The sequence below is a fragment of the Loxodonta africana genome, chromosome 3 (assembly GCF_030014295.1).
Source record: "Loxodonta africana isolate mLoxAfr1 chromosome 3, mLoxAfr1.hap2, whole genome shotgun sequence".
Taxonomy (NCBI): domain Eukaryota; kingdom Metazoa; phylum Chordata; class Mammalia; order Proboscidea; family Elephantidae; genus Loxodonta; species Loxodonta africana.
The window spans coordinates 192,879,154-192,906,421 of NC_087344.1; the positions used below are offsets into that span (position 1 = coordinate 192,879,154).

Here is a 27,268-nt window from a genome sequence, read left to right on the forward strand (position 1 = left end):
CAATCCATGGCATTCCACACTTTGGCCTCCAAAAAAATCACATCCCTACAACATGCAAAACATATTCACCCCATTATATCATAGCAAAAGTCTTAACTCCAAGTCCAAAATCTAAAAATTCCTCTTCATCTGTGAAATCTAGAATACAAGTTATTTGCTTCCAAAGGTACAATGGCAGAACAGGCACAAGCTAGACATTTCCATTACAAATGGGAGAAACTGGAGGAAAAGAAGGCAAACAGGCAACAAGCAAGTTAGCCCTCAAAGCTTTTAAAATAATTCCCTGTTCTCTGAGACAACTTACACAATCACTCTGCCCTCCAGACTCTAGGTATTGGCCATAGTCTCCAGATCCTGAGTGGAGGCCCCTTGGCCTTGGGCTTCAGCTCTGCCTTCCAGGCCCACTGGGACAGCAACTCTGCTCCCTCAGCTTTAGGTGCACCATTCTCCTCTTCCATCTGAGTGGCAACTCCACCCTTAGAAACACCAGAGGCCATAGCTCCACCGTTTGAAACCCCTGAGGTCATGGCCATACCTTTTGAGACTGAGGCAAGCTCAGCTTTTTGTGTTCTTTGTCTCTTCAGTTTCTGTTTCCTGGCTTCCTGGCCTCTCAGCTCCTTGGGCCTCACGCCCACATCTGCCCTGCTGGGGCAAGTGTTTCAAAGCTCAGTGGCTCCACTGGTAAGTGCCTGGAGGTACCCCGCTCCACCGGGAAGCCTCCTGCACACAGGCACTCAGCTCTCTAACTCCGTGGGTCAGCTATAGTGCCGTCTAGCACTGGTCTACAGGTTCTGCTGCTGCTAGTTCTCTGTTGCTGCTGCTTCTCTGCCACTGCAGGTTCTCTGCAGTGCTGGTCCTCTGCTGCTGTCATAACTCTATCCATTCACAGTTGGGAATCATGGCCTAACCAAGTTGATACATGCATTTTTGGGGGGACATAATTCAATCCATGACATATATCATCATTTGTTTTATGTGTATGTGACCTGTCATAGATCCATCATGTTTCATTAAAATGATTCCCTGCATTTGTGCTTATTTCCTTTTCATTACATTCTAAAAGCATCAGTAAATTAATTTTGTTTGGAACTAATTTTTAAAAAATATATTAAATATATTTTTTGGGGGGGTTTAATGTATGTTGTAACTATAAACTCACTAAAATGATAGCGCGGAATAAAAAACATAAACACACTCTTAAAAAAAGGCAAATGAGAGAGAAGAGCAGATGGAAAATATCAAACCAATTACAGAAGCATGAAAATGGATTACTGAAGTCGTTCTAAGCCAAAGAGAGAAAGCTGAAAAAATACACCTTTATAGGGGCCGGGTAAGCCAATGAAAGGAAACCAACTCACAGCAAAGAACTCCAGATCTGGACATTTCTTTATGTTAGGCCATCCCAAATGCACTGATGGGTAGGGATGATTTAACATCTTCTAAAGAACACATAGCCTCTTAATGCTTTGCAAAGCATCTGCAGTGAAGGACCAGGTTTAATTTTCCATTTCATCACAGGCCAATACTTCAGTAAAATGTAGTAGAAATTAATGATTAAAAAAAATGGAGGAGGCGGGGCCAAGATGGCTGACTAGGTAGAAGCTACCTTGGATCCATCTTGCAACAAAGACTTGGAAAAACAAGCGAATCAATCACATACATGACAATCTACAAACCCTGACCATTAAACACAGATCTAAAGAGTTGACCTGAGTGACAGAGACTGAGAACAAACAACCACGGGGAAGCAGCAACTGTTTTTAGAGCCTGGAGCCAGCGTCCCATTCAGGAAACCTTGGCGCCAGGCTTTGGACTGGGCAAAGGGGAGCTGAGCATGGCATCCTGAGATGGCACAAACACCGGACGCAGCCCTAGCCCCCAGAAGTGCCCTCGGGGGAAGCCCAGCCAGTGCATGCAGGCAGAGCAGCAATGCAGCTGACAGGAGGAGAAGTCACCAGGAGGCAGCGACTGGTTTTGGAGCCTGGAGTGCGGCATCACAGCCGGGGAACCTTGGCGCTGAGCTTTGGACTGGGAGCGGAGGAACTGACCACGGCTTCTGAGACAGCACAAGCACAGGACATGGGCCTGACCCTTGGAGGCAATCTCTACCCAGCCAGCACACACAGTCAATATGCCCCTCGGGAATCTCAGATAAAACAGTCATCCCAAGAAAGATAAGTAACTTTGTCTATATTCTGGGGTACTACTCTCTCCTATTTATCTAAAACCTCCCCACCCCTTCCCAGGCGGCTTCATTAACATTGGAATTTCCTGAGCCAGAGAGTGAAGTACACTGTGGGTTTTTTTTTTTTTTTTTTGGTCTTTTCCTAACCCATTCTCCTGGCCTGAGAGAAGCAGCTACAAAAAACCCAGGGACCAAAAATCCTTCCCTAACTGGACTAAAAACACAGAACCAGCACCAGCCAAACATATGTGATCCACAGTCTTGGGCTTTCATCTCTACATGGAACAAGGTGGCTATTATAATGCAAAGGCATTTCTGATAGGGATCTGACTGTAGTTGTTTTAGCGGATTACTGGAAAGACAAGTTTCCCAGGTCTGATATTTCTGTGTATTCAACAGAGCCCTCACTGACCCACAACAGGGAACTGAGGGCTGAAGCTCCCCCCAGACCACCTAGCCTCCTGCCTTAGGGGTCTAAGGAGGGTGATACCTACCAATCTGTAGAGGTACTTGCACTGGGGGCCTAAGGCACAGCTGCAGAGCCCACCCACCAAAGTGCTTTAGGAATAGAGACACACCTACCTCACTGGCACTTGGGGGAAGCCTGTCAGCATCCTACACCCCCTACACCCCCGGAATGTGAAACCCTGCTGCTACTAGAATCTGGTGCACACAACTAGCACCACTACTTCTCTAGGTGGATAGGTGACAGTCTACACCACACACTTGATGACCCAAAATCAGTTTCTACTCAAGAATAGTAAACGGACTCTTAGGCTTATATATCTGGTAATAGCCCAAACCAGCTGGTAATAGGATATAAGTGATTCAAGGGCTAAAACAATCAAGACAGTGCAATCTAGTAGCCCATCTATGTATATTGAAAGAAAACAAAACAAGACTCAGTGAGCAAATATAAAATAAATCACTACAATATCTTAGAGATGGCTTGGAGACAGCAGTCGATATCAAACCACATAAAGAAGCAGACCATGATTGCTTCTACAACTCCCCAAACTAAAGAATCAAAATCTTTCCCAAATGAAGATACGATCCTGGAATTGCCAGATGCAGAATATAAAACACTAATTTACAGAATGCTTCAAGACATCAGGAATGACCTCAGAAATGACATAAGGCAATCTATAGAAAAAGCCAAGGAACACACTGATAAAGCAGTTGAAGAACTCAAAAAGATTATTCAAGAACATAGTGGAAAAATTAATAAGCTGCAAGAGTCCATAGAGAGACAGCATTCAGAAATCCAAAAGATTAACAGTAAAATTACAGAATTAAACAACTGAGTAGAAAGTCAGAGGAGCAGAATTGAGCAATTGGAATGCAGGGTGGGGGATCTGGATGACAAGAGAATTGACACCAATATAGCTGAAAAAAAATCAGATATAAGAATTAAAAAAATGAAGAAACCCTAAGAATCATGTGGGATTCTGTCAAGAAGAATAACTTGCGTGAGATTGGACTCCCAGAACAGGGAGGGATAACAGAAAATACAGAGAGAATACTTGAAGATCTGTTGGCAGAAAACTTCCCTGACATCATGAAAGACGAAAGGATATCTATCCAAGATGCTCATCGAACCCCATTTAAGATTGATCCAAAAAGAAAATCAACAAGACATAGTCTCATCAAACTTGCCAAAACCAAAGATAAAGAGAAAATTTTAAAAGCAGCCAGGGATAAAAGAAAGGTCACCTACAAAGGAGAATCAATAAGAATAAGTTCAGACTACTCAGCAGAAACCATGCAGACAAGAAGGCAATGGGATGACATATATAGAGCACTGAAGGAGAAAAACTGCCAGCCAAGGATCATATATCCAGCAAAACTCTCTCTCAAATATGAAGGCGAAATTAAAACATTTACAGATAAACACAAGCTTAGAGAATTTGCAAACACCAAACCAAAGCTACAAGAAATACTAAACGATATTGTTTGGTCAGAAAACCAATAATATCAGATACCAGCACAACACAGGGTCACAGAACAGAACATCCTGATATCAACTCAAATAGGGAAATCATAAAAACAAATTATGATTAATTTTAAAAAGAAAAAAACGCTCAAAACAGGGAATCATTGAAGTCAATATGTAAAAGATCATAATAATCAAAAAGAGGGACTAAATACAAGTGGCATAGAACTGCTATATGGAGAGGGAAACAAGGCAATATAGGACAATACAAGTTATGCTTTTACTTAGAAAATAGGGGTACATATTAAGGTAACCACAAAGAGGTATAACAACTCCATAACTCAAAATAAAAACCAAGAAAAACATAATGACTCAGCAAACATAAAGTCAACTGCTATGAAAATGAGTAAGACACAATTTACGAAGAAAAACATCTCAGCACAAAAAAGTAAGTGGAAAAATGAAATTGTCAACAACACACACAAAAAGGCATCAAAACGACAGCACTAAACACATTCTTATCTATAATTACACTGAATGTAAATGGACTAAATGCACCGATAAAGAGACAGAGAGTCTCAGGCTGGATAAAGAAACACGATCCGTCTATATGCTGCCTATAAGAGACACACCTTAGACTTAGAGACACAAACAAACTAAAACTCAAAGGATGGAAAAAAATATATCAAGCAAACAACAAGCAAAAAAGAGCAGGAGTAGCAATATTAATTTCTGACAAAATAGACTTCAAAGTTAAATCCACCACAAAAGTTAAAGAAGGACACTACATAATGATCAAAGGGACAATTGACCAGGAAGATATAACCATATTAAATATTTATGCACCCAATGACAGGGCTGCAAGATACATAAAACAAACTTTAAGAGAACTGAAAAGTGAGATAGACGCCTCCACAGTTATAGTAGGAGACTTCAACACACCACTTTCGGAGAAGGATGGGACTTCCATTAAGAAGCTCAATAGAGACATGGAAGACCTAATTGCTACAATCAACCAACTTGACCTCATAGACTTATGCAGAACACTCCACCCAACTGCTGCAAAGCATACTTTTTTTTTCTAGCACACATGGAACATTCTCCAGAATAGGCCACACCTTAGGTCATAAAACAAACCTTTGCAGACTCCAAAACATCGAAATATTACAAAGCATCTTCTCAGACCACAAGGCCATAAAAGTGGAAATCAATAACAGAAAAATTAGGGAAAAGAAATCAAATATTTGGAAACTGAACAATAGCCTGCTGAAAAAAGACTGGGTTATAGAAGACATTACGAGGCTAATAAAAAAAACTCATAGAACGCAACGAGAATGAAAACACTTCCTATCAAAACCTCTGGGACACAGCAAAAGCAGTGCTCAAAGGTCAATTTATATCGATAAATGCACACATACAAAAAGAAGAAAGAGCCAAAATCAGAGAACTGTCCCTACAACTTGAACAAAAAGAAAGTGAGCAACAAAAGAATCCATCAGGCACCAGAAGAAAACAAATAATAAAAATTAGAGCTGAACTAAATGAATTAGAGAACAGTAAAACAATTGAAAGAATTAACAAAGCCAAAAGCTGATTCTTTGAAAAAATTAACAAAATTGATAAACCTTTTTTTTTTTGGCCAGACTGACTAAAGAAATACAGGAAAGGAAACAAATAACCTGAATAAGAAACGAGATGGGCCACATTACAACAGACCCGACTGAAATTACAAGAATCATACCAGATTATTACAAAAAATTGTACTCTAACAAATTTGCAAATCTAGAAGAAATGGATGAATTCCTAGGAAAACACTACCTACCTCAACTAACACAATCAGAAGTAGAACAAGTAAATAGACCCATAACAAAAAAAGAGATTGAAACAGTAATCAAAAAACTCCCAACAAAAAAAGCCCTGGCCCGGACGGCTTTACTGCAGAGTTCTACCAAACCTTCAGAGGAGAGTTAACGCCACTACTACCAAAGGTATTTCAAAGCATAGAAAATAATGGAATACTACCTAACTCATTCTATGAAGCCACCATATCCCTGATACCAAAACCAGGTAAAGACATCACAAAAAAAGAAAATTACAGACCTATATCCCTCATGAACATAGGTGCAAAAATTCTCAACAAAATTCTAGCCAATAGAATTCAACAATATATCAAAAAAATAATCCACCACAACCAAGTGGAATTTATACCAGGTATGCAAGGCTGGTTTAATATTAGAAAAAACATTACTGTAATCCACCATATAAATAAAACAAAAGACAAAAACCACATGATCTTATCGATTGATGCAGAAAAGGCACTTGACAAAGTCCAACACCCATTCATAATAAAAACTCACAGCAAAATAGGAATTGAAGGAAAATTCCTCAGCATGATAAGGGCATCAATACAAAGCCAAAAGCTAATATCACTCTAAATAGAGAGAGCCTGAAAGCATTTCCCTTGAGAATGGGAACCAGACAAGGATGCCCTTTATCACTGCTCTTATTCAACATTGTGGTAGAGGTCCTAGCCAGAGCAATTAGTCTAGACAAAGAAATAAAGGGCATCTGGCTTGGCCAGGAGGAAGTAAAATTACCTCTATTTGCAGATACATGATCTTATACACAGAAAACCCTAAGGAATCCTCTAGAAAACTACTGAAACTAATAGAAGAGTTTGGCAGAGTCTCAGGTTATAAGATAAACATACAAAAATCACTTGGATTCCTCTACATCAACAAAAAGAACATCAAAGAGGAAACCATCAAATCAATACCATTTGCAGTAGCCCTCAAGAAGACAAAATACTTAGGAATAAATCTTACCAAAGGTATAGAAGACCTATACAAAGAAAACTACAAAGTACTAGTGCAAGAAACTAAAACGGACCTACATAAGTGGAAAAATATACCTTGCTCATGGATAGGAAGACTTAACATAGTAAAAATGTCTATTCTACCAAAAGCCATCTATACATACAATGCACTTCCAATCCAAATTCCAATGACATTTTTTAATGTGGTGGAGAAACAAATCACCAACTTCATATGGAAGGGAAAGAAGCCCTGGATAAGTAAAGCATTACTGAAAAAGAAGAGGAGAGTGGGAGGCCTCACTCTACCTGATTTTAGAACATATTATACAGCCACAGTAGTCAAAACAGCCTGGTACTGGTACAACAACAGGCACATAGACCAATGGAACAGAATTGAGAACCCAGATATAAATCCATCCACACATGAGCAGCTGATATTTGACAAAGGCCCAGTGTCAGTTAATTGGGGAAAAGATAGTCTTTTTAACAAATGGTGCTGGCATAACTGGATATCCATTTGCAAACAAATGGAACAGGACCCATACCTCACACCATGCACAAAAACTAACTCCAAGTGGATCAAAGACCTAAACCATAAAGACTAAAATGATAAAGGTCATTGAAGAAAAAATAGGGCAACGTTAGGAGCCCTAATACAAGGCATAAGCAGAATACAAAACATTACCAAAAATGACGAAGAGAAACCAGATACCTGGGAGCTCCTAAAAGTCAAACACCTTTGCTCATCTAAAGACTTCACCAAAAGAGTTAAAAGACCACCTACAGATTGGGAAAAAATTTTCAGCTATAACATCTCCGACCAGTTCCTGATCTCTAAAATCTATATGATTCTGTCAAAACTCAACCACAAAAAGACAGACAACCCAATAAAAAAGTGGGCAAAAGATATGAACACGCACTTCACTAAAGAAGATATTCAGGCAGCTAACAGATACATGAGAAAATGCTCTTGATCATTAGCCATTAGAGAAATGCAAATTAAAATTACGATGAGATTCCATCTCACTCCAACAAGGCTGGCATTAATCCAAAAAACACAAAATAATAAATGTTGGAGAGGCTGCAGAGAGATTAGAACTCTTATACACTGCTGGTGGGAATGTAAAATGGTACAACCACTTTGGAAATCTATCTGACGTTTTCTTAAAAAGTTAGAAATAGAACTACCATAAAAAATATATATATATATACAACCCAGAAATCCCACTCCTCGGAATATACCCTAGAGAAATAAGAGCCTTTACACGAAGAGATATATGCACACCCATGTTTATTGCAGCACTGTTTACAATAGCAAAAAGCTGGAAGCAACCAAGGTGTCCATCAACAGATGAATGGGTAAATAAATTGTGGTATATTCACACAATGGAATACTACGCATCGATAAAGAACAGTGACGAATCTGTGAAACATTTCATAACATAGAGGAACCTGGAAGGCATTATGCTGAGTGAAATTAGTCAGATGCAAAAGGACAAATATTGTATAAGACCACTATTATAAGATCTTGAAAAGCAGTATAAACTGAGAAGAACACATACTTTTGTGGTTACGAGGCGGGGCGGGAGGGAGGGTGGGAGAGGGTTATTTACTGATTAGTTAGTAGATAAGAACTGCTTTAGGTGAAGGGAAGGACAATACTCAATACACGGAAGGTCAGCTCAACTGGACTGGACCAAAAGCAAAGAAGTTTCCGGGATAAAATGAATGCTTCAAAGGTCAGTGGAGCAAGGGTGGGGGTTTGGGGACTATGGCTTAAGGGGACTTCTAAGTCAATGGGCAAAATAATTCTATTATGATAACACTCTGCATCCCACTTTGAAATGTGGCGTCTGGGGTCTTAAATGCTAACAAGTGGCCATCTAAGATGCATCAATTGGTCTCAACCCATCTGGATCAAAGGAGAATGAAGAACACCAAGGTCACACGATAACTACGAGCCCAAGAGACAGAAAGGGCCACATGAACCAGAGACTTACATCATCCTGAGACCAGAAGAACTAGATGGTTCCCGGCTAGAAGTGATGACTGCCCTGACAGGGAGCACAACAGAGAACCCCTGAAGGAGCGGAGATCAGTGGGATGCAGACCCCAAATTCTCATAAAAAGACCAGACTTAATGGTCTGACTGAGACTAGAGGAATCCTGGCAGTCATGGTCCCCAAACCTTCTGTTGGCCCAGGACAGGAACCATTCCCGAAGACAACTAATCAGACATGGAAGTGACTGGACAATGGGTTGGAGAGAGATCCTGATGAAGTGTGAGCTACTTGTATCAGGTGGACACTTGAGACTGTGTTGGCATCTCCTGTCTGGAGGGGAGACAGGAGGGTAGAGAGGGTTAGAAACTGGCAAAATTGTCATGAAAGGAGAGACTGGAAGGAGGGAGCAGACTGCCTCAGTAGGGGGAGAGTAAGTGGGAGTATGGAATAAGGTGTATATAAGCTTATATGTGACAGACTGACTTGATTTGTAAACTTTCACTTAAAGCACAATAAAAATTATAAAAAAAAAATGGAAAACGTGAACTGGTCTTTGAAAACCACTGACCTACACCAAATAAGCCAGCATTTTTCAAAGTTCTTCATAAAATCCTCAGAGTTATGGGAGATTTTCCCAAGAGTAGCATCCAAGACCAAAATCATTTGACAGACGTTTATTATGGCCATGGTTCTCAAAGTGTAAAACGCAAACCAACATTATCAGTGTGTCCTAGGAATTTGTTAGAAACGCAAATTTTCAAGTCCCACTGCAGAGTCAGAATCCCTAGCGGTGGGGCTTAGTAACTTGTGTCCGATAAGCCCTCCAAGTGATGAGGATATATCCTCAAGTTTGAGAATCAGTGGATCATGACGTACTATGCTAATGTCTGCTAAGAAGAGAGTACCACTTTTCCTGGTGATGTTTGCACAACGTTGTGAATGTAACTAATGCCACTGAATTGTACACTTAAAATGGTTAAAATGGCAAATTTATATTATACACATTTTGCCACAATTAAAAAAAAAAAACCCAAAAAACTACCTCACATCCTCCCAGTCTGACCAAATTGCCTGTCTCCTTCCTTTTGGGTGGTTGCTTTTTATTTTATAATGTCTCAGAAGTGGAGAAGGACATCATGCTTGGTAAAGTAGAGGGTCAGCGAAAAAGAGAAAGACCCTCAACAGGATGGCTGGAACAATGGGCTCAAACATAGCAACAATTGTGAAGACGGTGCAGGATCAGGCAGTGTTTCGTTCTGTTGGGTTCCTGTGAATTGAAAACGACTTGACAACAGCAGAAGCTGGCAATTAAGTGAAAAGCATACAACTTTCCAGGACAGCCTACTCCAGGCAAAAAGAGTAATGTGAGGTAGGAGCTTTTTTTTTTTTTTTTTTCCCTTGCTATATTACTGTCTAAGTGATTATGAAGATGGTTCAGGATGGGGTAATATTTTGTTCTGTTATATATAGGGGTAGCATGAGTCAAAGCCAACTTGACAGCAACTAATAACAACCACATAGTATCCTCATATTTAATTCTTGACTTACAAAATTCCAAATATTTACACTGACATTTTACAGAAAAAGTTTCCAAGACCATCTAAGAGGCAACATGGAGTTTTGTCTTTGCCTATGACCTGTTAACATCTAGGTAAGAAACAACTGGGTGAGTGTGATTATGTGAGTGTTCTTTAGTAAGGAATTTTGTTTCTAGAGACAACTAGATCAAATCTTCCACAATTTTTAGACTTAGGACTATGTGGCCAACCCATGCTAGAGCAAACAAGTATGTTGTTTCAGAATTATGACTATTCATGGGTAGACCATCACAGCCCATGAAAACTGGGGCTATGGTTAATAAGTGTACACCTTAAGAGTGAAAGTTTGTAGACAGGGAAGTCCAGCTGCCCTCTCTATGGCTCTGTAACCACTTTAGCTGCAGAAGCTGTGTCTTCAACAAGGACACACTGGTAACAATGATGTACACCACTATCACTCTATTACCAAAACCCCTGGTACATAGCCTCAGACAAAAGGATGCCTAGTTTGCTATCAGAAAAGTGTTGTGAAAGAAATGGTCTCTAAAACTGGATCATCAAAATATCATGTTTTAGATGTCATAAGTAGTTCCCTTCTTTATCACATGTGTGTTACAGCTATAACCAATTCTTGAAAGAATGGGACTGTACAAGATACAATTTATTTTGTCCTTATTCCCCCTTTAAATCCAATCTGCAAGCTAATGTTCTCCAGCTTCTCAGATGGAATCTCAGGGAGATTCCTAAACTTAATTACCCAGTGCACTGTAATAATTAAAAGTCTAAATTTCATTAAAAGTTAGAATTTCTGTTTTCCCCTGTTGGTCTTTAAGTCAGGAAGCTTACACTGGAGCCAAGGGCATCTTCTATATTAATTCTGTAAGCAAACACTTCTCTTTCTATTAGCTTCTGTGACTGACCCAACAAGGATTACAGTTGGGGAGGGAGAGGTAGGTACATTAAAGTTCTTATTTGACTGCCACTGTCATGCTGTGGCAATGGCGTTGTCAGGTCTCAGCAGATGTCGCATGCTTAATCTTTCTCATGTGAGGTGATTTCATGGCTTTCTGGAAGATTACTGTAGTGGTAACTTCATGACATTTCTTGTGACATGGGTGAAGCCACTTCTAGCTGACAGCTTGTGAATTTGTCTCTTAATTTGAAAGTTCACTGCTTTTCTGAATCACTACCCCCCTGGAGGACTTCTTGGGAAAAGTCCCTTTTTAAATGATTCCAGAATGGCTTTTTCTCTCAACTGACTCATATATCTGGTCCAAAAGAAAAATTTGTACATCCTTGCTCCTATAACCAAATTGCAATATAGATATCACTTGCTCTGTTCTGGTATTTCAAACCTGCTGCGGTTGAGTCGATTCTGACTCATAGCAACCCTATATGTCTAGGAGTAGAATTTCTGTATTATAGGGTAGATATAAGGAGGCCTGGTGGTGCAGTGGTTAAGTGTTTGGCTGCTAACTGAGAGATCGGTGGTTTGAATCGGCCAGTTCCTGCAGGGGAGAAAGATGTGGCAGTCTGCTTGCATAAAGATTTTACAGCCTCGGAAACCCCATGGGGGCAGTTCTACTCTGTTTTAGAGGGTAGCTATGAGTCGGAATCAACTTGTTGACAATTGGATTTGGTTTGGTTTGTTTTCGGGGTAGGTTTCTATTTAACTGTATAAGATGCTGCCAAAATTGCTTCCAAAGTGGGTACCGCATAATACCACCACCAGTTGCTTCATGTCCTGTCCAACTTTTTGTATTGCCAGTTTTTTTTTTTTTTAAATAATAATAATTATAGTAGGGGGAGTAGTAATATCTCATTTAGTTTTATTTTGCATATCCTGATAACTAGTTATGCTGAGTAATTTTTTCATGTACATGTTGACTATTCATATATCTTTTTGGTAAACTGTCTTAGTATTCTGCCCAACTTAATAAGATTTTCTTTTAATTATTTAATTCTAGTAGTTATTTATATATACTAGGTCAAAGTTGTTTGTAAGAGATACGTAATGTGAATATTCTCCCCAAGTTAAAATACAAGTCTATGACTTGTATTTATATTTTCTCAATAGCATATTTCTTGTGTCTTCTATAAGAAACATTTGCCTAAACCAAGGTTGAAGAAATATTCCTTTGTATTTGCTTATAAAAACTTTATAGCATTAACTTATATCGTGTGAGGCTCACTGCTTCATTTGTTTATGCTTTATCTTGTGTAAGGGAATTAAAGAAAAATTTGAGGTACCTGTTATGATCCGAAATGGCCAAGTTGAGGATTGGGTCCAATTCCCTGTTTTCGGATCCATTTTCACCCTAGAGGCGGCCATCTTTCCTATTGTTCTAAGAGCACAATGTCCGGTAATGATGACGTAACTACACTGCGACACCTCCCTGTCACATATCTGTGTAACTGCTGCACTGTAACCAGTCTAAGAGACTATACCCTTTTAAGCCAATTGCCTTAAAGAACTGGGCACAGGAAGCCTTGCCTTAAAATGATTGACTACCAATCGAGCAATGCCTTTTGATGACCTAAGCCTGTGATTACCAATCGAATAATGTTTTTTCAATGATCTAAGTTTGAAAATACCAATTAAATAATGTGTTTCATAGCCAGTTTTCTCCTATAAAACATCACTGCTGAGTTGCCATTTTGAATTCCTGGATTCCACCGCATGGAGTTCAGTTTACTCCCAACTCCTACTGTCTCTTTTCTTTCAGTACATCTCTCAGTTTTGCACTAATTGAAGTACAATACATTTTCTGTAGTGTTTTAGTATTAAAATAAGAGAGAATATATTTTCTAGTTTAGCTGTATAAGCTGTGATTAAAATCTTTAGTCTTTGAAAACATCGATTATTTGCTCTGGAATCTGTCTCACAATTGTTCCATTGTAGAAAAACAAATTCCATTGTAGAAAAACAAGGTAATCAGGATTTTTATGGCTGATTAAACCATGTTTCTCTCCGAGGTGACAAAAACAATGAGCGATACCATCAGGACCGGAGATAATTGAGCAAAACACGGACCCACCTTGTGACCGAAACCAGGATGGCGTAAAGAGGCCTGCAAAACGTCTACAAGAAGTCACTTCGTCATTATGTCCCCCTCAAACAAGAATCAACATTCCTGGAAATTTCTAAACCCTGACCCTCTCTATAAAACCCTCTTGTAGCCCGATTGGGGCAGACAGAATCTAGGGGAAACTTTGCCCCCTCTGTCTCTTGAACATAGTGTTCAATAAAGCCCTCTTGCTGCTTACCTCCTCCTGTCTCAGTATTGGCTTGCAGCAGACTGCTGGAATCTGCAATTTGTGTTAACATAATGAGAGTACAGATGTTTACTTTATGATAATCTTTTAATCAAATTTATTGAGGTATAACATATGTGTTAAAAGCACCAATTTTAAGTGTGTGGTTTGATGTGTTTTGCCAAATGTGTACACCCAACTAACCACCATTGTGATCAATATATACACCATTTTCAGCATCAAAAAAATTATCTCATGCCCTTTCCCAATCAGTTCCCTCATTTCACCGTCAACGGTCTGCTTTCTGGCATTAAACACTATATTTGACTATGCTTGAATTCATATGAATACAATCACATAGTACGTACTTTTTACTTCCTAGCTTCTTTCACTCAGCACGCTTTTGAGATTTATCCACGTTGTGTGTGATTTAGAAGTGCATTCTTTTTATTCCATTATATAAATATACAACAATTTGTTTATCCAGTCACCTGCTGATGAACACTTAGGTTTTTCCCAGTTTTTAGCTCTTAGGAATAGAGTGGGTGAACATTTTTGTACACATGTTTGTACAGAGATATTTTTCATTTCTCTTGGACAAATATTTATTGGACAGATATTAAGTAGTGCATAATGGCGTCCAACTGTGATTAAAATTTGAATTTCACTGATGACTAAATCATGCTGAACATCTTTTTGTGTGTATATTGACGATCTTTACATCCTTTTTAGTTGAGTGCCTTTTGAAATCTTTTGCTTATTCTGTTTGGGGTGTATCTCTGTCTTTCCAGTTTTTGAATTGGACTATTTATCTTCTTATTAACTTGAAAGAGTTCTTTATATTTCCTAGGTATTAGTATTTTTTTAATCACATTATGTATTATGCAAATATTTTCACTAAGTTGTGACCTGTTTTTAATTTTATACTGGTGCCTTTTGAAAAAAAAAAGTTTTGTTTAATTATGGTAATGTCCAGTTTATTGATTTTGACTTATAGTTCATGAGTTTTGTATAGTATTTAAGAAATTTTTGCAAAACCCTAGGTCACGAGCATTTTATTCAATGTTTTCTTCTAGAAGTTTTATAGTATATTAGCTCATGCAACTAGTATATGACACGTTTTGAGTTTAGCACACAGTGTGAGAGTCATCATTTTTTTCCATCTATCCAAATCTACCACTGTTGAAAAGATTATACTTTCTCCATTGAATTGTCTTGTCAGCCTTATAGAAAATCATCTATCCATACACATGCGGATCTCTTTCTAGACACTTTATTTTGCTTCATTGACCTATTTGTCTATTTTTACACTGTCCTGTTTATTGTGTCTTATAAATGAGTCTTGAAATCAGTATAAATCTCTCTGGATACTGTCCTCTTGGTTCCTGGGGGAAGCCATCTATGAAATCTGCTATGCTTTAGAACTTGTTGAGAAGTCGCCCACTGGGGTACTGGGCAAAACCATCCAGGAGAAGGTGCTGAACCATGGAATTTTCTGGGAAAATTCTGTTGGGATGGTACTGTTGAAACTGCCTGGGCTGGAGGGCTACTTGATGTCCCATGTACTGTAGCCTCCACACACTGCAGCTTCAAGCAAAGAAAAGCCTCTTTTATTTCTGGTGTCCCTTCAGCACCCTCTATTGTCAAAGTTTAACATTGTGCCAGGTGGTAAGAAAGAAAAGTTCTAGTATTACCATCAGGGCAATGAAGGATAGATTTGAAGCTCAAAAGCAATTATATCCTTAATTTTCAAAGACTACTTAGAGTTAACATTGTATGACTGAAGTAGAGAAAATACATTTTATGTAGTGTTTTAGTATTAAAATAAGACAGAATATGTTTTCTAGTTTAGCTGTATGAAAAAAAAAAGCTGTATAAGCTGTGATTAAAATCGTTAGTCTTTGAAAACGTCAGTTATTTGCTCTGGGATCTGTCTCATGATTGTTCCATTGTAGAAAAACAAGGTAATCAAGATTTTCATTGTTGAATAACCATGTTTCTCTCCGAGGTGACAAAAACAATGAGTGATACCATCAGGACCCACGATAATTGAGCAAAACCCAATACATCTTGTGACCGCATCCAGGATGGCATAACGAGGCCTGCAAGACATCAACAATAAGTCACTTTGTCATTATGTCCCCCTCAAAGAAGAATCAACGTTCCTGGAAATTTCTAAACCCTGACCCTCTCCCTATAAAACCCTCTTGTAGCCCTCTTGGGGCAGACAGAATCTGGGGGAAACTTTGCCCCCTCTGTCTCTTGAACATGGTGTTTAATAAAGCCCGCTGGCTGCTTACCTCCTCCTGTCTCACTACTGGCTTGAGGCAGGTGGCTCGAATCCGGAATTTGCGGTAACGTGACTTTATTTAAAAAGTAGAAAGCTTGCAACTGTATAAGTTCATTTACCCCCACCTTGTCTTTTATGCTGAAGTATATTACATCTGTAGACATTAAAAGCCCCTATGGGAAAATTAGTACACTTTTGCTTTATTTATATATATTCTAAAGACATTAAGAAGAAAAAATAAGTCTTTTATATTTAATCAAGTATTTATCATTTCAGTGCTCATGATTCCTTCTTGATGATAAAGCTTTAATATCTATACTTATTTATATTATCCTGCAGATAAACATGAGGTTTGTGGAGCAAGGATAAATTATTATTACTTAATAACTACATTGACTCCCTTTGAAACAATTCACCTGGGGCTATGTGATGAGAACCAGATGCTATACTGCATGTACTGTAGTATTCCTTTTGAGAAATCCTGAAATTAGAAACCATTGCTTATATAGGATTGTCACCATTCCCTCCTCTAAGTGGGAGAGAAACATTTGCTTCCTAGTCATTTATAAACCTTTAGAATGTGAATGACTGGTTCCTTGGCTCTAGGTTTCTTCTTCTCTCACTATTTAGTCATCTTTTAAGTTCCAAGTGTGTTCTGAGGTATCAGGTTTCTTTACTCAGAAAGTCCTAAAAAACTCAGAAAGCCCTAGACATGAAAAAACAATAAAATATTCCCTCCCTGCTGGCTGTAGTGTTTAAGTTTCTACCTGCATAATTTGCATATACCTTGAAAAACTACCTTTAGTATTTCATGCAGTGCAAGTCTGTTGGTGACCAATTTTATGGTTTTCTATTATATGAAAATGTCTTTATTTTGCCTTCAGTCTTGAAGAATATTTTCACTGGAGATGTAATTCTGAATTAAAAAAATTTTTTTTTCAGAAATTTTAGGGTGATGTTTTCCTCTTTTCTGGTCTCCATACTTTCTGATGAGAGGTTAGCAGTAAGTGCAGTCCTTGTATGATGTATGATTATTATTATTATTACTATCAGCGTGCTCTAAATAAAACACATACACTGAACTTCTGGTAATATCAGGAACTTATGATTCACAACTTGCTCTTCATTTGATGTTCCAATGTGTGTTCTGATATAACCGTATTTCCTCCTGAACTTGCTCCAGGTTGGATTTTTCCTTTTATTGCAGTACAATAAGATCTAATTGATCCAGGAACAATTTCAAGTATTTCAGTCAAGGGAAAAACCCTCCCTCACCCACCATCTTGCTGTAAAAAAACCCATTGCCCGTTACAATTCCAACTCATATCAACTCTGTAGGATAGAGTAGAACTGACCATAGGGTTTCCAAGGAGCAGCTGGTGTATTTCAACTGGCGACTTTTGTTTAGCAGCCAAGCTCTTAACCACTGTGCAACCAGGGCTCCACTCCTTGCTATTAAAAAAAAAAATAATAATTGTCATTAAGTTGATTCCAACTCGTAGCAACCCTATAGGACAGAGTAGAACTGCTTCATACAGTTTCCAAGGAGTACCTGGTGGAACTGAACTGCCAACCTTTAGGTTAGCAGCTGCAACTCTTAACTACTAGCACCTGCTGGAATTGGACTGTCGGCTTTTGGATTAGCAGCTGCAACTTAACTACTACACTACCAGGGTTCCCTTGCTAGAAACCAAACCAAACCTCTTGCCTTAGAGTCAGTTCTGACTCATAGCGACCCTATAGGACAGAGTAGAACTGCCCCGTAGAGTTTCCAAGGAGCAGCTGGTAGATTTGAACTGAGGACCTTTTGGTTAGCAGCTGTAGCTCTTAACAACTATACCACCAGGATTTCCTTCCTTGCTATCCTAATCAACCAGCCCACTGCCCTCAAGTCAATTCTGACTCATAGCGACCCAACAGGATAGCGAAGAACTGCCCCATAGAGTTTCCAAGGAGCGCCTGGTAGATTCGAACTGCTGCCCCCTTGGTTAGCAGCCATAGCACTTAACCACTATGCCACCTAAAACGCCTGTGCACTCAATCTTACATGGCTCCATCTTCTAGTCTACCCAGTCAGAATCTTCAAAAGTTTTATGTATATGTGTGTAAGACAGAGAATCTTTCAACCTTTTTGAATTGTACTACTAAGAATGGAGGTTTGAGGCATTCATTTTTACTTGTTTCCTGTTTTTTTGGATAAAACTTGCTTAAGGAAAAAGCTAGCACAATGAGTGAAGCTGATTCAAATGAAAGAGAAAAAATATTTATTCATTCATTCAACAAATACTTATTGAGTGTAAGGCAACTCTGGGTCAGGCAATATACTAGGAGATGTGGATAAAATACTTAAAAAACCCCACTGCCGTCGAGTCAGTACCAGAAAAAAAAAAATCACCCGTGGAGATAGAAAATAAATAAGATATCTAAAAGCAAAAATATAATCACTTACGCACATTTATTATGACGCGTTAAGGAGGAAAAGTAAACTATAAAATGAGGATATATAGTGTTGGAAAATTGATTTTTTTTGAGTTTCACCTTGGCTATGAACTGGATTCTGTTCCCCCAAAAAGATATATTGAAGCCCTAAACCCCTGTATTTGTGAATGTGACCTTATTGGAAAATAGGGTCTCTGAAGATCTTATCAGTTTACATGAAGCCATATAGAGTATGAATCATGTCCTTACAGAGGAGGAGAAGAGACACAGAGAGATACACAAAGGAAAGATGGTCACGTGAAGATGGAGGTGAATTTGGAGTAATCTACAAGCCATGGAACACAAAGGGTCACCGGCTGTACTTAGAAGCTAGGAAGAGGCATGAAACAAATTCTACCTTAGAGCCCTCAAAAGGAGTCAACACACTGGCACCACGATTTCAGATTCCTAGCCTCCATAACTCTGAGGCAATAAATTTAAGCTCTTATACATCACCTGGAGGTGTGGTTAAGCACTCGGCTGCTAATGGAAAGATCAGTGGTTGGAATCCACCAGCCTCTCTGTGGGAGAAAGATGTGGTAATCTGCTTCTGTAAAGATTAAAAAAAAGAAAAAAACATTGCCATGGAGTCAATTCCAACTCATCTCCACCCTATAGGGCAGAGTAGAACTGCCCCATAGAGTTTCTGAGTAGCACCTGGTGGATTCAAACTGCTGAGCTTTTGGTTAGCAGGTATAGGTCTTAACCACTACACCACCATTCCCTAGAGGTTACTACCTTAGAAACCCTGTGGGGCAGTTCTACCTTGTCCTATAGGGTTGCCATGAGTTGGAATCAACCTGACTGTGATGGGTTTTGGTTTTCTAAGTCACCCAATTTGTAAAACTTTCTTATGGCAGCCCTGGGAAACTCAAACTCTGAGTCAAGACTGAGCATAATGATGTAGTTTAAGTCCCTGAATCAAGCCATATCTGAAAAGAACTATCTTGAAATTAAGTTATTTAAGCAAATGAATTCTTTCCTTGTGCTAGACTATATTGTTTCTTTCACTTGAAAACCAAAGGAGATACTAGTACACTGCATCTTTTTTTATAATATGATTTTAAAGATTTCTTCCTTAATCTTTCTATTTCTATTATTTATACATGGAATATGTGTTGCTAGCTTTTATATTACTTAGTAATATGGAAGCAAAAGTATCCTGGAACAACTGCTTTCATTATGTCAAATTCACACGTTTCTTTTCTGGTTCAGGAATGTTTTCTAATACTATGCATCAGAGGTTTTTTTTTTTTTTTCTGTTTTACTTTTTCTTCTTTGAGGTTCCCTGTTTTTAAAATATGTTTAACTTCATTTTTCTTATATTCCATCTTTTTCTTCACCAAGTATCTTTTCCATTTTTCTTTAATACTATATATATATATATATATATTTTTTCTCTTCCTCATGCTTTGGGGTTGAGGGAAGTGAATGAAAATGAAGAGTCTTAAGAGCTATCTCACAGAATCCTGAAGAATGTAACTATAAAAATTAGAATTGATTTCCTATTGCTGGAAAGTACAACTGAAACCTTGTTTCACATATTATGCATAGGGCATAATTGGGAATGGTGCCTGATTACCCTTGGAAAACCAAGAAAGCCATATTTAGAGCCGAAGTTTAGGAATGAGTCAATGGAAGTGATACAAGGAATTTAAAGACAAAGTTCCCTGCGGACAGAGTCTCAATTTGATTTTAGCTTGTATACCTTTCTCTGAATATGGAATTAAAGGAAAGCCAGGACCACTTCCTTGCTGGCATACAGGAACCATATGCAAATATGTGGAGTAGAGTATGCTTCACTTTAAGTTCATTGGCAACCTGAACTGTGACTCTACTAAAAAGAAATGACTATGTTTAAGTTCCTTGAAAGTGGCTGTCAAGTACATGCGAACGAAATATGAGGTAGTTCCTAGTTTGAGGTCCTGCCTCAGTCCACACAACTGTGTCAAGAGTTAATTCTAGAAATGTGACTAACTGCTGTATTTTGCAGATTTATTCCTGTCCTGAAGCTTCAGTGGTCTTTGAACAGGTTTTCTTGAAAAAGTTATGTAACACAAAGGCTGGGGAGTTAGCCTGCACCCTGTGGAGAAATAATTTATTTAGCAAGATACATTGAGAAGACCAGATGTCCAAGAAAACTTATGCTCTGGGCTGTTCTTAGGATGTACTGTTGTGAACATTTGAAAATTGCTGGAAGCTACAGCAACTGCTGCCAGGTTTCTGCTGGTAGCCTCTGACAATGGCTGATATAACTTGAAAAAGAAAAAGGCTCTGAGTGAGGAATTACATCTCACTTGGAAGTTTCTACTGCTCTCAGAGCAACTTCTGGGCACTGCTTACCATTGGGAGCCACTGGCAGGATCTGCAGCAAGTAGAGTCAGTTGAGGAAGACCCTGCTGCTAGGTGCCTTCAATCTCCTCTGCCATCCTCTAATGAGTCCCTCATGAAATCTTGAGGGAGGATAGAGAGAGTGGATTTTCCCATTATTATCTCACCGAGGAGGAAGAATAACACTTTCCCGGAAACTTGAAGGTCTATACACTGTATTGGTTGAGTCCAGCAATAGAGAACTTAAACTTTAACCTCACTTTAAATTCAGGGTGGGAAACAGTGGCACATAAATATAGAATAGGCACTTAATTCATCTTTCTCCATCCTTACAGCCCCCTCATCTGTCTTGAGTCAGACCATCGGAGAATTGCAGGAAAGAATGAGGATGATTGGGGAACTATACAACTTCTTGTGGATGTTACCCACAGGCTTTAATCCTGTTCCATACCCTGAGGCAGACACTTGATTGGAGATCTTTTATTAGTATTATTATTGCAAAAATATGTATGACACAACATTTGCCAGTTCAACATTTTTCAAGTGTACAATTTTATGATACCAATTACGTTAATCATGTTGTACAACCACCACCCATAATATTGCCAAATTTCCCATCATAATAAACAGAAATTCACTGCTTCCTAAATAATGACTCCCACTCTTCCCCCCCCACCCCGGTAGCCGTTAATAAACTTTGGTCTCTATACATTTGTTTATTCCTATTATTTTATATACGTGAGATCATACAGCATTTATCCTTTTTTGATTGATTTATTTCACTCAGCATATATATATTTTTTTATTTTGCTTTAGGTAAAAGTTTACAAAGCAAATTTAGTTTCTCATTAAACAATTACTACACATGCTGTTTTGTGACATTGGTTGCCAACCCCTAGACATGCCAATACTCTCTGCTTTTTGACCTTGGGTTCCCCATTTCCATGCACCCAGCTTTCCTGTCTCTTCCTGCCTTCTCATCCTTGCTTCTGAGCCAGTATGCCCGTTTAATCGCGCATATATGGTTGAGGTACGTGTATTATTGGTTGTTGTGTGGCCCTGTTTAATCTTTGGCTGAAGGGTGAACCTCAGGAGTGACTTCAGTTAAAAGGGTGTCCAGGGTCCATACTCTTGGGGTTTCCCCAGTCTCCATCAAAGCGCTAAGTCTAGTCTTTTTTTTTTTATGAGTTAGAATTTTGTTCTACATTTTTCTCCAACTCTGCTAGGGACCCTCTATTGTGATCCCTGTCAGAGCAGTCGGTGGTGGTAGCCAGGCACCACCTACTTGTGCTGGACTCAGTCTCCTGGAGACTGCATTACCTCCTATAATATGGGTTTTCCACATTTGCTTCCTCTTCTTTAATTTGCAACAGCCTTCAGCTCCTTAATGAACTATCAAGGAACATGGAAGAGACAGAGACATCTGATTGCCAATGCCAGTTTTTCTCCCCTGTTCCTTTTTTTCCTATGGGACCCATAGTATTTTTTTATTCTTTTCACTAATTGGGGCAAAGATAGAACTGTACCAAAAATATGTTGCAATAATGGCCCCTGGAGTTTTGAAAAGTATAAATATCAACTAGCATGTTGGGGCCACAACTAATGAGACAAAAGAAAATTTCTTTAATGATGCTTTGGTGATACTTCTCAGAATTCTCAGCAGAGGAGGTAGGGATTCACAGTTTGGGGCATTGAGATGCCAGTGGTAGAAAGAATAAAATAGTGCCACTTGTAGCCTCATTTGATTAGAAGATTCTGGATTTCACTGAGTTCTAACAGCTACGTGTTAGGGAATGTAAGGAAATGCCCTTGTTGGTTTATTTTATGTGGGAAATTCGAGTGAAGATAGGATTTGGTGTCTGATAGAAACTGATAGAGAAGTGATACCAGTGATAATTTTAGAAATACTGTAATTATCCCCTGAGCTTTTAGTCTATCTAGTTGCTTAGTGATGGTAAGACGAGCAAGGTAAAAATATGTATGGTAGGTTTAAAAAAATGGAGAATAGTACAGGGCTTGAGGGGTAGGAAAAAAGAACATTACCAACTGAGCTGTGATAGGCACCAGGAGGGGTTCAAAGAAATACCATAAAATATGCTCTCATAAGCCCATGGCATTGACTCCCTCTCCATCAGCCATCTCTGATAGAATGCTTCTTTTAGGAAGTCTTTACTAAAGAATCGAGAAAGAAAGGCATAACTCCCTGTCAAGAATGAGTTTTAAACATCTAGCTCATTCATCATCAATTTTTGAATGCCACATGAAACTATTCTCTGGTGAAAAAAGTTTATTAGAAAAGTATAATAGTGAAGGAGTAAAAACAGTGAGTTTCTAACTGAATTATCTTCCTTTTCAGACTTTCTACTTTCATTGAACCTACTGTCTAAACATCCTGTAGACAACTATTCTACTGCATAAGCCTCAGATATGGGAAGTGAGGAGGTAAATGCATTCCTTCCTCAGGGGATATCCTGGTAGCTTTTACTTTGTTAGCTGCCAATTAATGTATTGTGAAGAGTCAGTGCAATAAAAAGCAAGGGAAGGGGTTTTCTTGAGAACTGGGGTCTGGTCCACGTTCTATAGCTTCTTGGTTGTGCGAACAGATTGGCATGTGGGTAAAGTGATTATAACAATGCAGTATGCTCTATTGGGCTTTGGGCTGGACCTCTGTTCCTAGATATCTCCTCTCAAGGCTTGAATTTCCACCATCCTTTCTGTGAGCTTAAATAATGTCTTTTTCATGTGTGCTTTTTAAAAATCAAATATTTAATGATCAATTCATTAAGCAAATACTTTTTAAGTAGCAATTTGTTGTTAGATGTTATGAGGCATACAAAATTACCCTCAAGTCATTTACATCCTAGTATATGAGAAGCAGAGGAGGCTATCCTCCATAACACATTCCCGTATACAACAAAAAGTTACCAAACAATTTAAGAGAAGGGGATGTTTATATCACTCCTGTCTTGGGAGATCAGAGTAGCCAGAAGTTGCAGTTTCTTTTTGGGTGATCAAGTGTGGATGAAAAGCGCATAAAGTTTTTCTAGGTGAAAGAAGAATGTGAACAAAAGCACACAGAGAGGATACTCTAAAATGAGAAAACAGTATCATTGTAGAGAAACTACCTTATTATTGATGTATTTGGGGAGAGAAGAGAAGAATTTGTGAAGAAGGCAATGTGTTTTAGCATCATTCCTGCTAAGAATGGCACTTAGCTTAAAAAAAAAAAAAAGCTTATACAGCCTAAGAAAATTGTGCAAGGTAGACAATTAACATGTATTTAATGTATTTTTTAAATGTATTTAGTAATTTAATATATTAATAAATTAACACATTAATGAATGAATAAATGAATAGAAGTGATAACTTGCCTACTCGAGTAACTTATAAACATTAACCTACTGGTTATACTATGATATACTTGGATAGAAAAACTAGACGGATATTTCTGCTCCAATCTCCCCTTTGAAAGTGGGGATATCCAATGGAAAACACTCAGAAATGGTAGTGGATGAAAGAATTACACCTCAAATGTGTAGGATCAGCAATCAGTGGGTCTCTTGAATTGAGTTACATTAGCTAAAGAATTTTTATTTCATAATCAATTTCTATATTTTTTATATTCTTTAATTATTTGGCTGTTTCTGATGGATTTTCATTGCTTTATGGAATTCACCCTTGATTTAAGTTGAACTAAGGGGAAAGGGATCTGTCCGCTATTTGGCCAGCAGAAGTTGGAGAATCTGTAATGCCTAGAGGTCAGACATGGTCAATAATGGGCTCTGCTTGAAATCCAAGGAAAATGTGATGAATAGATGTAATAGCTCATTTTGAGGAGAAGGCTGGTGGCTTGGATTTCCTCCTTTGTGAAGGTTAGCACCACAATTATAGGGGAAGTCTAAATCAGGTCCATCTTCTTGGCAGAATAATAAGTTTGTAGAATCAATGACTGATCTGACTGTGATAGCTTTGTTTTTCTAGAGCTACTTAAGTGTACCAACTGCCTATACATGCACTAAGGTCTCTTCCAACTCCTCTCTATCAAGTGAGTCAATGGTAGGTTTTGTGATTCAGTGAAAGGATGAAATGAAGGCAATATAATATTATTATCACTAAAAACGTGCAGTAATAGGAGTTGAGGTCCAATGTTTGTTCAGTAGTTCATGGGAAAATAAATAATAGGGTTTAAAAGTAAAAAAAAAACAACAACAACAACAACAAAATAAAACCTTAAAAGGAGATAAGCTTAAAGGAAACCTAAGAAGAAAAATTAGCAGCCACTTCTTGAAAATGAAATAACATGATATGTAGCAGAAGCTGACATTTACTGAAAGCTTACAAGGTGCATGTGGTCGGCTAAGTTCTTTAATTTTAATAAAAATTTAGGATAGAGGTCCTATTAGTATCTCTGTTCTACCAGTAAAGAAACTGGGACAGAGGATTATGGAGCTGGGAATGAGGGTTGTTAAAAAAGAAGTTTTAATTTTCATTCCCTAATTACTATTTGAAGTGGGCAGCATGAACAGATCACCTAGACTTCAAAATTTAAGAGACGTAGAAATACCACAGGAAATAGCTGTCATCTCTCCGAGTGTTTTGAAATAATTCCATGAAGTCACATAATCAATAAGATGCTTTTTATGAGTGACTGTCTTTCTCCATTCTCCTATTTATTGCTCCTCAAATCATAGTGGACCACCTATTTGCATCTTTCAGGGTTAACATAATCTGTTGCTTCATTCTTCTTCTCCTTAGGTCAATTCCCGGAATCAGGTCAACCAAGCTAATGTCTCCTCTGTCACAGAGTTCCTCTTGCTGGGATTCTCCAGCCTTGGAGAAAACCAACTCATTCTCTTTGCTGTTTTTCTCTGCCTATACCTGATTATCCTCAGTGGGAACATCACCATTGTCACTGTCATCCACCTGGATTGCAACCTCCATATTCCTATGTACTTCTTCCTAGGGATCCTCTCCATCTCTGAGACATGCTATACATTTGTTGTTTTGCCCAAGATGCTCATAAACCTGTTGTCTGTACTCAGAACAATCTCATTTATTAGCTGTGCCACTCAGACGTTCTTCTTCCTTGGTTTTGCTGTCACTAATTGCATGCTACTGGGAGTGATGGGTTACGACCGCTATGCTGCCATCTGCCATCCACTTCGCTACCCCATTCTTATGAGCTGGCAGATATGTGGACAACTGGCAGCCTCTTGCGCTGGGATTGGCTTTCTGTTCTCATTGGTAGGAACCCTTTTAGTCTTTAGACTCCCTTTCTGTGGCCCCGGCAAGGTCAACCACTACTTCTGTGACATCTCACCAGTCATCCGACTTGCCTGTACTGATAGCAACATCAACGAACTGATCATCTTCATTGGTGGAGTTCTAGCACTCATGGTTCCCATGACTTTCATTTGCATCTCTTATGGCTTCATTGTCTGCACTATCCTGAAAATCCCATCAGCTGAAGGCAAGCTAAAAGCCTTCTCTACTTGTGCCTCCCATCTCACTGTGGTTATTATCCACTATGGCTGTGCTTCCTTTGTCTATCTTAGACCATCCTCCAAGTTCTCATCCAGCAAAGATAGGCTGGTAACAGTGACCTATACAGTATTTACTCCATTATTAAACCCCATGGTGTATAGCCTCAGGAACAAGGATGTCCAGATGGCCATTCAGAAAGTACTTGGCCGAGGAAAATGTAATCCTAAAGTCCTATAATGAGAATATTTCACATCAATGAAAACACCCTTTCAGAGAATATAGCAAAAGTTATAATATTAATAACATTGCTGTCTTTCCTTTGGATAATTCTTTACTGGCCTCGTGTCACAAGCTTTTCCATGGTATTATTTTGATGGGCTTTGTGAGGTATAGCTTTAAAAGTGGGTTGGTTCTTAAATAGACCCGAGCCTCAAACAATTTCGAACTTGCACAAACAACTCAGGATACTGAGTTAAAGAATTATTTTAGTATCTTCAATGAACGATAAGTAACATGATGTGAATGGTAATTTAGTATAGAAGTTTCAACACACAACTTCTCCAGGGTTAGGAAAATCATGGTAAGACCCTTCACAAAAAGATCATGAAGAAAATGTAATCAGTTCGTATAATTTTTCATTCTTTATATAATCAGGAGCTACCCATGTTGGATAGAACCCAAAGCTATCACTTCCAATTGCTTGTCATTGCACACGTTTAACTTGAAGCATTCTGGCTTCTGATTAACTGCTAAATAGGAAGTATTACCACTGTTAAGTATCTCTGATCATTAAAAAGTTCCAGCTTTGTATATTTTCCTTCTCTTGGTTGTAGTTATTATCTCTGGAGATGCATACCTTGTAATCTTACACCTACAGAGCAGCCTTTCAAATATTTGAAGACAGATAATGTATGTTTCTGTCACAACACTTTTAACCTAGCTGATGACTCCTTTGA

General features: G+C 38.6%; 1 protein-coding gene across 1 annotated transcript; it reads left to right on the plus strand.

Moving 5' to 3' along the window:
• Positions 1-21,849: 21,849 nt before the first annotated feature.
• On the plus strand, positions 21,850-26,549 carry LOC100655565 (olfactory receptor 10R2-like). The gene is made up of 2 exons (XM_003414965.2): positions 21,850-21,858; positions 25,584-26,549. The coding sequence occupies exons 1-2, from the start codon at positions 21,850-21,852 to the stop codon at positions 26,547-26,549; spliced, it is 975 nt and encodes a 324-aa protein (XP_003415013.2).
• Positions 26,550-27,268: the final 719 nt, after the last annotated feature.